General features: G+C 56.4%; 5 protein-coding genes across 5 annotated transcripts; 4 read left to right on the top strand and 1 right to left on the bottom strand.

Annotated features, from left to right (window-relative positions):
- The first annotated feature begins 355 nt into the window (after positions 1 to 355).
- Positions 356 to 1804, top strand: HER10_EVM0004234 (short-chain dehydrogenase). Its single transcript, XM_035473886.1, has 3 exons — positions 356 to 738; positions 850 to 1180; positions 1235 to 1804. The coding sequence occupies exons 1-3, from the start codon at positions 615 to 617 to the stop codon at positions 1689 to 1691; spliced, it is 912 nt and encodes a 303-aa protein (XP_035329197.1). The 5' UTR covers positions 356 to 614; the 3' UTR covers positions 1692 to 1804.
- Positions 1805 to 3704: 1900 nt separating this feature from the next.
- On the top strand, positions 3705 to 5274 carry HER10_EVM0004110 (uncharacterized protein; the record flags this gene model as incomplete). Its single annotated transcript, XM_035473763.1, has 2 exons — positions 3705 to 4617; positions 4936 to 5274. Exons 1-2 carry the CDS (start codon positions 4129 to 4131, stop codon positions 5272 to 5274), a joined length of 828 nt encoding a protein of 275 aa, XP_035329178.1. The 5' UTR covers positions 3705 to 4128.
- An 843-nt stretch (positions 5275 to 6117) lies between these two features.
- On the top strand, positions 6118 to 7062 carry HER10_EVM0003361 (uncharacterized protein; the record flags this gene model as incomplete). The annotated part of the gene is made up of 1 exon (XM_035473041.1): positions 6118 to 7062. The coding sequence occupies one exon, from the start codon at positions 6118 to 6120 to the stop codon at positions 7060 to 7062; it is 945 nt and encodes a 314-aa protein (XP_035329076.1).
- A 335-nt stretch (positions 7063 to 7397) lies between these two features.
- HER10_EVM0007836 (uncharacterized protein) lies at positions 7398 to 7907 on the bottom strand (the record flags this gene model as incomplete). The annotated part of the gene is made up of 1 exon (XM_035477379.1): positions 7398 to 7907. One exon carries the CDS (start codon positions 7905 to 7907, stop codon positions 7398 to 7400), a length of 510 nt encoding a protein of 169 aa, XP_035329653.1.
- Positions 7908 to 8583: 676 nt separating this feature from the next.
- Positions 8584 to 12020, top strand: HER10_EVM0007911 (phytanoyl- dioxygenase; the record flags this gene model as incomplete). Its single annotated transcript, XM_035477451.1, has 9 exons — positions 8584 to 8604; positions 8690 to 8777; positions 8841 to 8960; positions 9035 to 9418; positions 9506 to 9937; positions 9990 to 10208; positions 10317 to 10376; positions 10766 to 11197; positions 11284 to 12020. The coding sequence occupies 9 exons, from the start codon at positions 8584 to 8586 to the stop codon at positions 12018 to 12020; spliced, it is 2493 nt and encodes an 830-aa protein (XP_035329667.1).
- Between the last annotated feature and the right edge of the window lie 83 nt (positions 12021 to 12103).

The following is a 12103-nucleotide window of genomic DNA, read 5'->3' as shown; positions in this document are numbered from 1 at the left end:
AAATATTGGGAGCATCTTTCCAGCGGTCTGTTGAAAACCGACGATAAACTTTCCTGATTGACTGCCACGGTTACTGGCAGTCTGGTCTAAGTGGGATGATCTAGCAATGATGTACGGATATCAAATGTAATGAGGACAGCGACCTTGAAAGATTGCGTAGATAGCGATGGACTTGAGAAAGGGACCGCCCACAGCGGCAGAAGTGGTGCCGAGCCGGGCCGGGGGTTGTGTCCTCCACTAACATCTGGGGTAAAAGACCCCACCGGCAGCACCAATTTGGCGGGGTACGTTGTTCCCCCAATATACCTGGCAGCTGGGGGGAGCTTTCGAATTCCCCGGTGAGCCTCGGTTCGGTCCCCAGTTCAAGCTAGAGCTCCCTCGGCCTCCGCATCGTCATTTCTCCTCCTCTCACTCCCTGCTCGTCCTCTTCCTCCGCATGTTAATTCAATCTTCAACATATCTGTACAGCCTGCGCCGCATATTTGCATTGCAATTTGAACATTATATCCAAATAAGCTGCCCGCCTTCTTTCGTGTAGATTAGTTCTTTCCTGGCTGAATTGACCTCATTTATCCATCAATCGAAACCCCGTTATCCCCATTACCAGCAGCACCATGTCGGACAAGGCGTCGGAACGGCTTCAGGCTCTGGGCAAGCAGCTCGATGCTCCTCCTCCTGTCAAGATTGCCGGGCCGTCTGCGGCGCCTCGGGTACCTGGCAAGGTCGTGATCATTACAGGTCAGTCAACCCTCCCAGCCTCCGGAAGGCAGGCGGACGCGGATACAGTCTCACAAAATGTCCCCACATACGTCTCGGACGACAGCAGACATACTGACAATCGAGAGCCAGGCGCAAACTCTCTCATGGGCATCGGTCGCGCGTCAGCACATCAATTCGCCGAGAACGGCGCCCGCGCCATCTACATTTGCGATTACGCAGACGACAACCTCGCCTCGCACAAGAAGGAGCTCAATAAGCTGTACCCCAAGGTCGAGGTCCACACCCGCCAGTTCGACGCCGCCGAGGAGAGCGCCGTGAAGGAGGTCGTTGCCCACGCCATGAGGACGTACGGCAGGCTGGACATCTTCTTCGCTAATGCCGGTATTACCGGTCCTCATAACCTGTTTACCGACATCTCGTCGGATGACTTTATGCAGAACCTGCGGACGAATACGTTGAGGTGAGTGTACTTACTTGCCTCTGACTCCTCTTACGCTAATAAAAAAAACAACAGCGTCTTCCTCGCCGCCAAGCACTCCGCCCCCGCCATGCGCAAGACCTCGGCCGACAAGCCCAACCCCGGCGGGAGCGTCATCCTCACCGCATCCGTAGCCGGCATCCGCTCCAACGCCGGCACGACGCCGTACTCGGCGGCCAAGGCGGCCGTCATCTCCGTCGCGCAGACGTGCGCGTACCAGGCGGCCGGCACGAACGTCCGCGTCAACGCCATCTGCCCGGGCCTCATCGAGACGGGCATGACGTCGCAGATGTGGGACCAGGCGCGCGCCCGCGGCACGACGGGTCGGATCGGGCAGATCAACCCGATGAAGCGCGGCGGGCACGCCGACGAGATTGCGCGGGTGGCGCTGTTCTTGGGGAGCGACGAGAGCAGCTACGTCAACGGGCAGGCGTGGGCTGTCGATGGCGGGTTGAGCGCGGGACATCCGTACGTAGTTGGGAAGCTTGCGTGATGTGTGAGTGAGTGAGAGAGAGAGAGAGAAAGACAGAGAGGGAGAGCGGCGTTGGCCGAACTGCGTAGTGGTCAACAAAATTCTTTTGTGTCTTTTGCCAAGTTTTTTTCTTCGGGATGTGTACTTACTTACCGATGTGGGCGATAGGCACTTGTTTGAATACATCATATCTCCCGAGGGCAAGTTTGAAGGAATCGTGCCTGCTTAGACATGTGAAGCACGTCAAGGAACAGGCGATCCAAGAGGGGGCTGGGCCTTGGAGGGGCGGCCAAAAGGTGGGCAAAAGGTGGACAGAGATGGTGGGCGGCCGAGGTTATCTCTGGCCGGCTTCTGGGGCCGGCCGCACAGATTGGAAGGAGGTTAAAGCAATGTGGATTGTGGGCGAGTTCCCAGGTTCTTCCAGAGCTCTAGATCCTCCAAGGTGGACTTTCGGTGAAGGAAGCTTCGCCGCTCCTGTGAAGTCATTGGGCCTGGAAGCACGTCCAAAGTTCGAACTGGAGAAGGGAAGGGGGGAGCAGAGTCGCATTGACTCCTCTTCGATCAACGGGGAGCATTGGATCGTTGATAGGGATCTCCAATAAGCTTGAACGGGTTCGGACGCCATTACCACTTTCCATCCTCGATGCCCATCTTCCGGATTCCTCTTTTGTGGATAGGCCGGACGGAGTCCATATCACGATCACGCAAGCCATACAGATTACAGACTACTGTACATCTAGGCTATGGGTATTATCCACCATATTCACCTAATGCCCAAGGTAGGCAGGCCAGGAGAACTAGCTGCCGTCTCCGCATCGCCATACAACGTCGTTCATTACATTCACTGCCGTCCTCATTCGCCCATGACGCGGCCGCCATTGATTGCAAATCCCACTTTTCAAGGGTTTGATGCTAGGGGGGCGGACAACATTCAAGCATAAGTGGCTTTGAGGTGCGGGTGCCTTTCTGCATGCCACCGGAGGCTCATCGACGGCCGGCTCCACAACCATAACTACCGGGAATCGCTGCCATCCCGAAGTAGTCGTTTAATACTGCAGTATGCTTGGTCAGGCTGGCGTCGCTGGATTCCTGGACTTTGCCTTGCCTCCCCAAAGCTCCGAAAGATGAAACCCACCCAAATTGGATCTCCAGGCACGTCTGTACGCCTTTGGTCAAGAGATCTCTTGGCAGAGTGTCGGGCCGCGTCATGGGGGAAAAAGGGAGCACTATCCTCCTTCCTCCTTGATCCAAACGTATCCATCCTCCTGTTCGTTGCTTTGGTTCCATCTGCAGGAGTCGAGAAGGGGAGTGTCACTGTTCTTTTGTTTGTGGCCCTGGGAGTTTTCGGCCGAGCCACGTAACCACTTCCCGGCCGTTGCCCACATCCCGGATACGCCATCCCAAACCGCCGCTCCCCGGGGGTTTTCCCAAAGGACCCCACTCACACCCCGATCCCCGTACCACCGTACCTTGACATTTCAACCACACACTCACATTGCGGAACGGGAGAAGAGAACCAGGACCGTCACATTTTGTTTTTTGTTTTTGCCAAATGACCCAACGCAATGCAATTGGAATTGCCTCTGCCTTGATTGGATGACACATGTCTTGGACGTCCGAATAACCCCCCAACCCCTGCGACCATCGGCCGTTCGCGCTTGCTAGCCCGTCACTCGCAGAAAAGCCGCCACTCTCTAGTCGCTATTAACCTTACACAGTAGTGTAAATCCCCTGGCTTCGCGGTGCGCGCGGAGTGGCGGACGACCAGGTTTCCAAGGTAAGGTACTATGTAGTATCCTTGTAAACGCTCCGGGAAGGAGGAGGAGGAGTAGTAGGAAGAACCAACTCGATCCCAAACTACACCCCCCAACTACAGAGTACCTTGCTTGAGGCTAAACCATACAGTGGCTCCGAACGACATTGTCACGCCCCTCATACGCCGGTCGAAACGACTCTGGGAAGGAAGGTGACGACGATGTCTCGCCAGGCGCCCGCGCGCGGGAGTGTGGGGAACGCCAACGAAACGGAGAGAGAGACGAGAGTCTTTACTTGGTACGGAATGTAGTTGCTTTTGCGTGCTCCGTGCTCGACTTGTCGTGCCGGGATACGGTGTTGGCCGGTGGGTTAGCTCTGCTGTTCGAGACCAGATGAAGGGGATGAGAGAGTACCTAGGTATGTTGCAATGCCGTGACAATGCCAAGATGTTGACGTTGACGGGATCATCAGGATCAGGAAGGAGGAAACATGATGGATCATGGAAACGCCAAGAAGATGAATGATATAAGAGGAGGTCGAGATTCCTGCCAGAAAGACGAAATATCTCTCCTTCTTCTCACCAGGCTCTTCACCTCCATCAGTCCTTCTCTTCTCTCAGCTCGCTCCTGATACTTCTGTGGTCTGCTTCACTCGACAGCAACCCCTCGTCGTCTCGTCCTTGAATATCCAGAGACTCATCACCATGGCGCTCCGCTCCGCCCTCGCCGCGGCCCTGGCCCTGTCCCCCTTCATTGGGACCGTCGCAGCCCACGGCAGCCACACGACCGACGAAATTGCCACAGAGATCGCCCTCCGCGACGTCGTCACCGTCCACGGCAAGCGCGCCCTGGACGCCTGCTCCAACTCCCCTGCCGCCCTGGCCCTCAAGCAGCGCGCCCTCGAGCGCCGCGCCAACACGGCCCAGATGCTCCGCGAGAAGCGTGGCCTCACCGACCAGAAGATGCACCAGAAGCGTGCCCAGGCCGACCTCGTCAAGTGGGCCGCCGTCGACCACGAGTCCACCGAGGCCTACAACCTCGACACCCCTCTTGAGGAGATCTTTGGTTCCAACGCCACCTGCGCCCTCGTCCCCTTGACCACCATCGGCCCTTACTACGTCGAGGGCGAGCTCATCCGCGTCGACACCACCGACGGCCAGGCCGGCGTCCCCGTCCACCTCGACATTCAGTTCGTCGACATCAACGACTGCACCGCCGTCCCCGAGCAGATCATTGACGCCTGGGCCTGCAACGCCACCGGCGTCTACTCGGGCGTCTCCGCCCGGGGCCAGGGCGGTCTCAACACCACCCACGGCCGCGGCGTCCAGAAGTCCGACTCGGACGGCGTCGTCCAGTTCGACTACGTCTTCCCGGGCCACTACACCGGCCGCGCCACCCACATCCACATCATGTCCACCGACGGCGCCACCATCCTCCCCAACGGCACCTTCGAGGGCGGCACCGCCCGCAACATTGGCCAGCTCTTCTTCGACCAGGACCTCATCTCCGAGGTCGAGACCCTGGCCCCCTACACCAGCAACACCCAGACCCTCACGACCAACCTCCAGGACGGCATCGCCGCCGGCGAGGCCACCGCCCTGTACGACCCCTTCCTCAAGTACGTCCGCCTCGGCGAGGACCTCAACGACGGCCTCCTCATGTGGATCACCATCGGCATCGACACCACGGCCGACTACAGCGACGAGGTCCGCGCCGCGGCGCACTACTACGAGGGCGGCGGCGTCGACCAGAGCAGCGGCGGCGACGGCCCCGGTGGCCCTCCTCCCAATGGTACCTTTCCCACCGGTGCTCCCCCGGGTGCCCCGCCCACCTCTACCCCGTCTGCTTAAAAAAGCACGCTGACATTTGTTGGTGATGAAGCTTAGAGCTCGGGCTATCTAAGATGAGGGGGAGACGGTTTCTAGACTTCTAGAACCAGCCCCTTCCCTTGATTCGACGGCGAGCTGTGTGGAATTGGTACATAGGAGGAAAAGAGTTGTGTACATGAGTGTTGTGCGAAAGTTGTACAAAGTTCTTTTCTGGTGGGAAAAAAAGCTTCATACCGACGACCAGGGGCTGTTTGTGTTTTAGTTCAGGAATAGCAAACGGAAATTCTGAAATACATATTACATTCGTACATAAATCAACGTATTTTCTTACATTGATGAAATGGCAGCTGTGGCGGCACAAGTTTTGATCATCTTATGAGCTGGGCTAAGACGTTTCTCTAGGAGCTTAAAACCAGAGAAATGGCTGTGAAAGTGGGACGTCTGACGTCTCAAGTAAATGAGTTATTGACCAAGTACTAGTGTCACAGCCTTGAAGTCGCCTCTGAAAGGGAACGTGACTTGTGAAAACTCAGGTGCAATTTTAAAGTACAATTTTGTAAACTGTGAGGAAACCCAACAAGCCTGAAAAAAATTACTGTCCAAATAAAGTCAGACTTCGGCGCTATCGGCAGCGGGGGACGGGGATCGCCGCCGCTATCACGGGCCGCCGATTAACCCCCGCACCGGCCCCACCAACAGAAAACATCCCCCCCGCCATGACGTCCCCGCCGTTCTATCAATCTAGAACAATTAATATGACCCCTTAAAACAAACTCACCACCAACGACTATTTCTGACGAGGAGGGAAAATATCTCATTCATTCTCAAACCGTCTCGCAACGCTTCACACCACTTTCACCGAAAATGGCGACTTCAAGCATGCACTACGCCCACTGCGGCGCAAACGACGGCTGCAAGCTCGCCTTCCAATCCTCTCTGCCCCTCACCGGCGCCACCTCCGCAACCCGCTGCATCCTCCTCATGCACGGCTTCAGCGGCTCTTCAGAATACTTCTACCGCAACTCCGACGCCCTCGCCTCCAAGGATACCTGGGTCGTCGCGCCCGACATGCGCGGCCACGGCAAGTCGGACCGCACAAGGGGCGGCTACCACGTCGCCCGCCTGGCCGCCGACCTCCGCGACCTGATCCACCACCTCCGGCGCGCCGCCGCCTCGCCCGACCTCAAGATCGTGCCCGTCGGCTGCTCCATCGGCGCCGCGGTGCTCTGGACGTACGTCGAGCTCTTCGGGTGCGCGGATTTCGCGGGGTTGGTGTTCGTCGACCAGGCGCCGCTGCAGGATCGGTCCACGTTTGACGGGTGGGACGAGAGCTTGGCACACACGGGCTGCTACGACGAGAAGAGCATGCTCGGCGCGCAGAGGTTCTGGATGGAGGAGTCGGCGGCGGCGCACGTCGATCTCGTGGACGGGTGTTTGGGGTACCGCGCGAAGCCCGACCCGGCGACGGACGATGTGTCTGCCGAGGTGAGGAAGAAGGACGAGGAGTTCTTCACGGGGATCAGCGCGCTGTGCGATCAGGCGTGGCTTGCGAGGTTGTTGGCTGATCATACGCGGTACGACCACCGCGAGGCGATTGAGATGATTAGCGTGCCGACGTTGGTGATGGCGGGGCGGAAGTCTGGGTGTTTCCCGCTTGAGGGGATGCTCGAGACGGTCAGGAGGGTGGAGAAGAACCGGCCGGGTTTGGCCAAGTCGTCTGTCTTTGATGCTGGGCATTGGTTGTTTTATGAGCAGCCTGAGAGGTTTAACAAGGAAATTGCGGAGTTTGTGGAGTTGTGCACCAAATGAGGTGGTTACAAGCAGGCTGAGGGATGGATTAGTACATCAAATGTTGGACTATTACAGATCGACTGAATGGTCCTTGGTAGAGTGAAGCGAACTTGAGGGCATTGGGGTATGCAGATCGAATTAAAGAATACCAAACTCTAACGACCAAAAGACTACTTATGCAGTTATCATATGCCCCTCATGCCTTGCCCTGATTTCTATGCAACCCGTCTATATACCAAGAAAATGCAGATCACCCAAGTGTTACCCATACGAAATCTTATTCACCATAGCCGCCACGTATTACCCGTAAATTATTGCAGTCAGCCCATCTCTAAGTGTTTCAGATGTTCTTCCTAGATGCTGAGAAGCTGAACATCAGCGCATCCAAGAAGTGTCCTCTGCCCAGCCTTCTTGAAGCTTAGCACAACGCTGCCATTTCTGGGACACGCCATCCAGAATCCGTTCTCAAACTGAAGACTGCCATCGACGACTCCGACGCCAGACGTTCCAGCCCCGCACTGCAGCTGTACGGTGTTCAAGCTCGGCACCGTCGCCGTTCCGCCGGGTGTGACGATCAACCCGGCCGATGGGGAAGAGTCATCGCCCGAGAGGTGGGCAACGTTGACCGTGTTTCCGGTGGCGTAGAACTCGGCGCCCTGGCCGGCCGGTCCGAAGACGACGTTGGCTGCGCAGTCTGCTGTTGAGATGTAGGTGAGCTCTTGGCCCTGGATGGAGGGTGTGAGGTCGAAGTTGGTTACGTTTGCGGCGAGACGGAAGGTGGGAGTGGTTTGTCTGACGGGAAGACTGGCTGCCGTTGCCACTGCGGCGAGGAGGGTCGTCTGGATGAGGGTATGGGCCAACATTTTGTTGAGATAACTGAGCGAGAAGAGGAAAGTTGTGGTTAATACTGCTGTGTGAGATAGTTGGTTGTTTTGTGTTTGAGTTTGAGTCTGACTGAAAACTTCCCTCACGGAAACATCATTGGGTTTATATGTGAGTTGAATTTGGATCATACTTCATCATTCTCGATGCAACGTTTCTCATCATGGCGGCACTAAACTAGTCCTGCCTCATGACACTCTTCACCTCGGATCCTTCAAGACGTTCTATTTCCGTGAAATTATGTCATAAGCCGCTCGCTAGAGCAATGCCTCTTTAGCTCTACGCTGATCTTTGGGGCTTGGCGATTCTAGTGCTTAGGAACGTGGCTGCCGGCGATCCGGGGTGAGACGGGATCGCCGCCGGCGCCCCACTCTCCCGTCCGCTCCGAGCGCGGGGTACCGGCCGTCCTGTCATGGAGACGGGGAATTGGAGATTTTCGCCCAAAGACGACAATTCGTCCTTTAACACCACTTCTTACACTGCGATTTTGTCGGCGCGTACGTCTCAGGCGCCGCTCACTTGTGTCATAGCGCTGCAGTGACTTTCACACGACCTGAGCCAAAGTAAGCAGGTGTCCATTGAGTCTGGTTACTGCCTTTTTCTGGGTTTCTAACCTTCTTTCCATCTTGATAGACCGGAGGAATTGGGCGGAAGGCGATGCCTCGTATCCTAAACCAGGCAGGCGAGACACCCTCTTGACGTAGTGGCGTACATCAACCGTCCTTCTTGAACGGAATTCTGACATCAACGCAGCATGGTAAAGATGAGAACAAGAACTAGTACCGCCCACAGAACGATCGTCGTGCTGACAAGTGCTACTAGCAACACCTGCCGCGTCCGCAAGGTCAAATGTAAGCAAATATCCGCCATGACACCATGGGAAGAGCTCCTTTGATCAGTACGAGATTACTCAGGCGACGAGGCTCTGCCAGCGTGCCAACGTTGCCGCAAGGCTCATCGATACTGTGACCGCACCGCCCCGCTCCCACAACTCAAAAAGAGCCAGGAGGATACAGCTGAGCCCGACTCTGCTGGTAAGTATCTTCTATGCGAACCTCACTCCATTGATCCTGCACACGTTGAAGCCGCTCACATACATCCCTCAAAGCAGACGAACCGCAAACTCCCTTCCCGTCACCATCCAGCCCCCGCAAAGCCCTCCAGAACCCGTCCATAGCACGCTACTTTTCCCACTACATCGCCGATATCGCGCCGTGGTACGACCTCAGCGATGCACTCCTTACTTTTGCCACCAGCCTTCCCGAAGCCGCCCTCGACAGCCCGCTGCCCTTTGCCGCTATCTTGGCATTGTCCGCTGTCCACACGAGCCGGACGACCGTGCCGTCCGCCAGGGCGGCGGCGGAGTTCTACCACGGGCACTGCGTTCGCTTGCTGATTGACCTGACAGCGGAGGAGTACGACAATGATGAGCGAACGCAGGGGCTTGCGCTAGCTTCTGTTTGTCTTTTGCGGTCGTATGAGATTCTAAGTGGTGAGATTCTGTCGTCTTATGGTCACCACTCTCACGCATCTTGTAGACACTTTGGCTTGGATGTTGCATGAACTGACACCAAACCAGAAGAGGTAGACCCAAACAGGCACCTTCAGGGAGCGTATTCACTGGCAGCCTATCATACCCCTCAAACTGACGCCTTTGGGTCTAGCCTTCGAGCAGCAGGCTTCTGGAACTATCTTCGTGAGGATATCACTTTTAGCTTATTCCGCAGATGCCCACTCAAGATAGATCTAGCTCAGGTGCCACTAGCCCTACCCGCGACTGGCCCAAGAACCGATCAGGACTACCTTAATGCCATTACTCTCATTCTCGGTCGCATCATCAATATGTGCTTCGTAGGCTCAGGCTCCGTCACGAAGGAGTCGTGGTCTAGCCTTTCTCATCTGTTACGTGAATGGCGTACAAGTCTACCGTCACGATTTGAACCCTTTTCCACGGTTGATCGCGGTCTGGGCCTCGCCTTGCCATCCATTTGGCTGCTCAGAGATCATCATGGTAGGCCTTTATGTCCTGAAAACCCTTGTCTCGTGACTGAATAAGAATCTAGCGGCAGCCCTTCACTATCAGCTCGTCGCCACTACGATACTCTGTATCGAAGCAAACCCACAACAATTATCAAGTCTTCAAACCACACTAGGCGGCCGTCTCGATCTCCAGGACACGAAAGAAAGTATCCTCGAGCACCTCGCCCTCGACATTTGCGGCGTGGCCTTCACCGCCGACACGCCCTCCGTCCAAGTGAACGCCTTTGGCCCCATTGCATTTTGTACGTCTCTCACGTACAGATTATATCTTCCCTTTCCCCTCCATCTTTTTTCTTTGACAACACTTCCTGCTACATGGCCGAAATTCCCAACCTGACAGACTTTTACAGGCGCTCGATTCATCCGCACAGAAGCCTCCCGACAGGAGCTGATTCGCCGCCTCTTGGCGTGTAAGCGGACAATCGGTTGGCCCGTCCAGCGACTCGTCTCTGACCTGGAGGCGGATTGGAGGAATCCGCCACCACCGAAACAAGCAGACAACGAATGAGGAGACGGATATTAATCAAGGAATGGCCAGTCGTAGCTTGCTGTGTAGAGGGGGGTGGGCTAGCGTACCCCGAGCTCGGATTTGGGGGGAAATCTGGGGAACCCTAGTAGCTAGGTGGTCCGGGGTGGATGGGGGACGCACGTTTTGTCATCCAAACCCGAGCTCGGCATTGGGGTAGAGAACCTCCTCTCAAGCCTCCTCATTTCGAGATATAAATGCATGAGAATATCTCTGGAATCTCTCATCAAGTTCGCACATTGTATTCATATGCTCATAATGATCCATTCTCAGTCATGAAGGTAACATCATCCCCAATAATGCTCTTCCGTCCGCGCGTCCCTTTTCCTCCCTCCTACCTCCCCTCTCGCCTACGCTTCCCTCTCACCGGCCGAACAATGGCCTCACTTACACCAAACAACCACGACCACCGAACCCTCCCCTCAACACCAGCAACGATCCACCCCTCACAGTCCGAACTGCTCAACGCTCGCCTCTCCCCGCGAAAACTCGAGCTCGCCGTCCGCCACCTCCACACAGACGGCCTCGTCGTCGTCGCCGACGTCGTCCCACACGCAGACCTCGACGCCCTCAACGCCAAAATGGTCCAGGACGCGCTCTACCTCCAGTCTCTGGGCGACAAGGGGCCCTTCAACTATAACCTGGGCAATCTACAACAAGATCCGCCTCCCGTAGCCGAGTACTTTTACAAGTCAATCTTTACAAGTTGAGTTCATTCCCTTCTCCATATCTCGCGCCCACCGAATCCTCCTCATATCTCTATACAAACGAACTCACAGCCAAAGCAATAGACGCCATAGCAACGCAAATAACCTCCTCCCTCCTAGGCCCGCGCCCAAAATGGACCTTTTGCTCCGCAAACTCCGCCATGCCGCCCTCACCAGACGCAAAATCACAACGCCAACCAGTCCACTCCGACGCAGACTTCGCCCACCCCTCCCACCCCTTCGCCCTCGTAATCAACATCCCCCTCGTGAAAATGACACCCTCCAACGGCTCAACGGAGCTCTGGCTCGGCACTCACGCCCCGTACCTCCTCCCTGCCTCTCCATCTCCATCTTCTTCCTCGTCCACCAACGCCACCACCACGACATCCTCCGCAAGCTACACCGGCACCATAGTCCCCTCCGGCATAGCAGCCCAGCAAGGCACACACGGCACCCGCGCAAGCGGCCGCATCAACCCGCCACTCCTCGACCTCCGCCGCGCCGTCCGCCCGCCCTCGCAGCCGACGGTGGAAAAGGGGAGCATCGTCATCCGCGACCTGCGGCTGTGGCACGCGGGGATGCCTAACGCGACGCCCAACGTGCGCGTCATGCTGGCCATGATTCATTTTGCGGGGTGGTACCGGAACCCGATGCGGTTGCAGTTCGCCGAGGACGTGAGACCTTTGCTCGAGGGGGAGACGGGGAAGAATAATGACCTCGACTTGGAGATACCTGTGGATTGGACGACGAGGGAGGAAGCTTTGAAGACGTATCTGGGGAGGGGATTCGGGAACAGCTACGACTTTGATCAGGAGAAGTGAGGAATGGGGATTGCGCACGAGGGTGACTTTGGGACAGACTAAACGGTTTCAACTAATCGAAGATGTTACATTTTGCATTGGGG

Source organism: Colletotrichum scovillei (genome assembly GCF_011075155.1).
Source record: "Colletotrichum scovillei strain TJNH1 chromosome Unknown Contig00009, whole genome shotgun sequence".
Classification (NCBI taxonomy): Eukaryota; Fungi; Ascomycota; class Sordariomycetes; order Glomerellales; family Glomerellaceae; genus Colletotrichum; species Colletotrichum scovillei.
The sequence above is the reverse complement of the archived record's forward strand: the minus strand, read 5'-3'. Positions and strand labels throughout refer to the sequence as shown.

Coding starts and splice junctions, on each gene's coding strand:
- HER10_EVM0004234 (XM_035473886.1), top strand. CDS start 615: ATGTCGGACAAGGCGTCGGAACGGCTTCAGGCTCTGGGCAAGCAGCTC. Junction 739..849: donor CAAGGTCGTGATCATTACAG/GTCAGTCAACCC, acceptor ATCGAGAGCCAG/GCGCAAACTCTCTCATGGGC. Junction 1,181..1,234: donor CTGCGGACGAATACGTTGAG/GTGAGTGTACTT, acceptor AAAAAACAACAG/CGTCTTCCTCGCCGCCAAGC.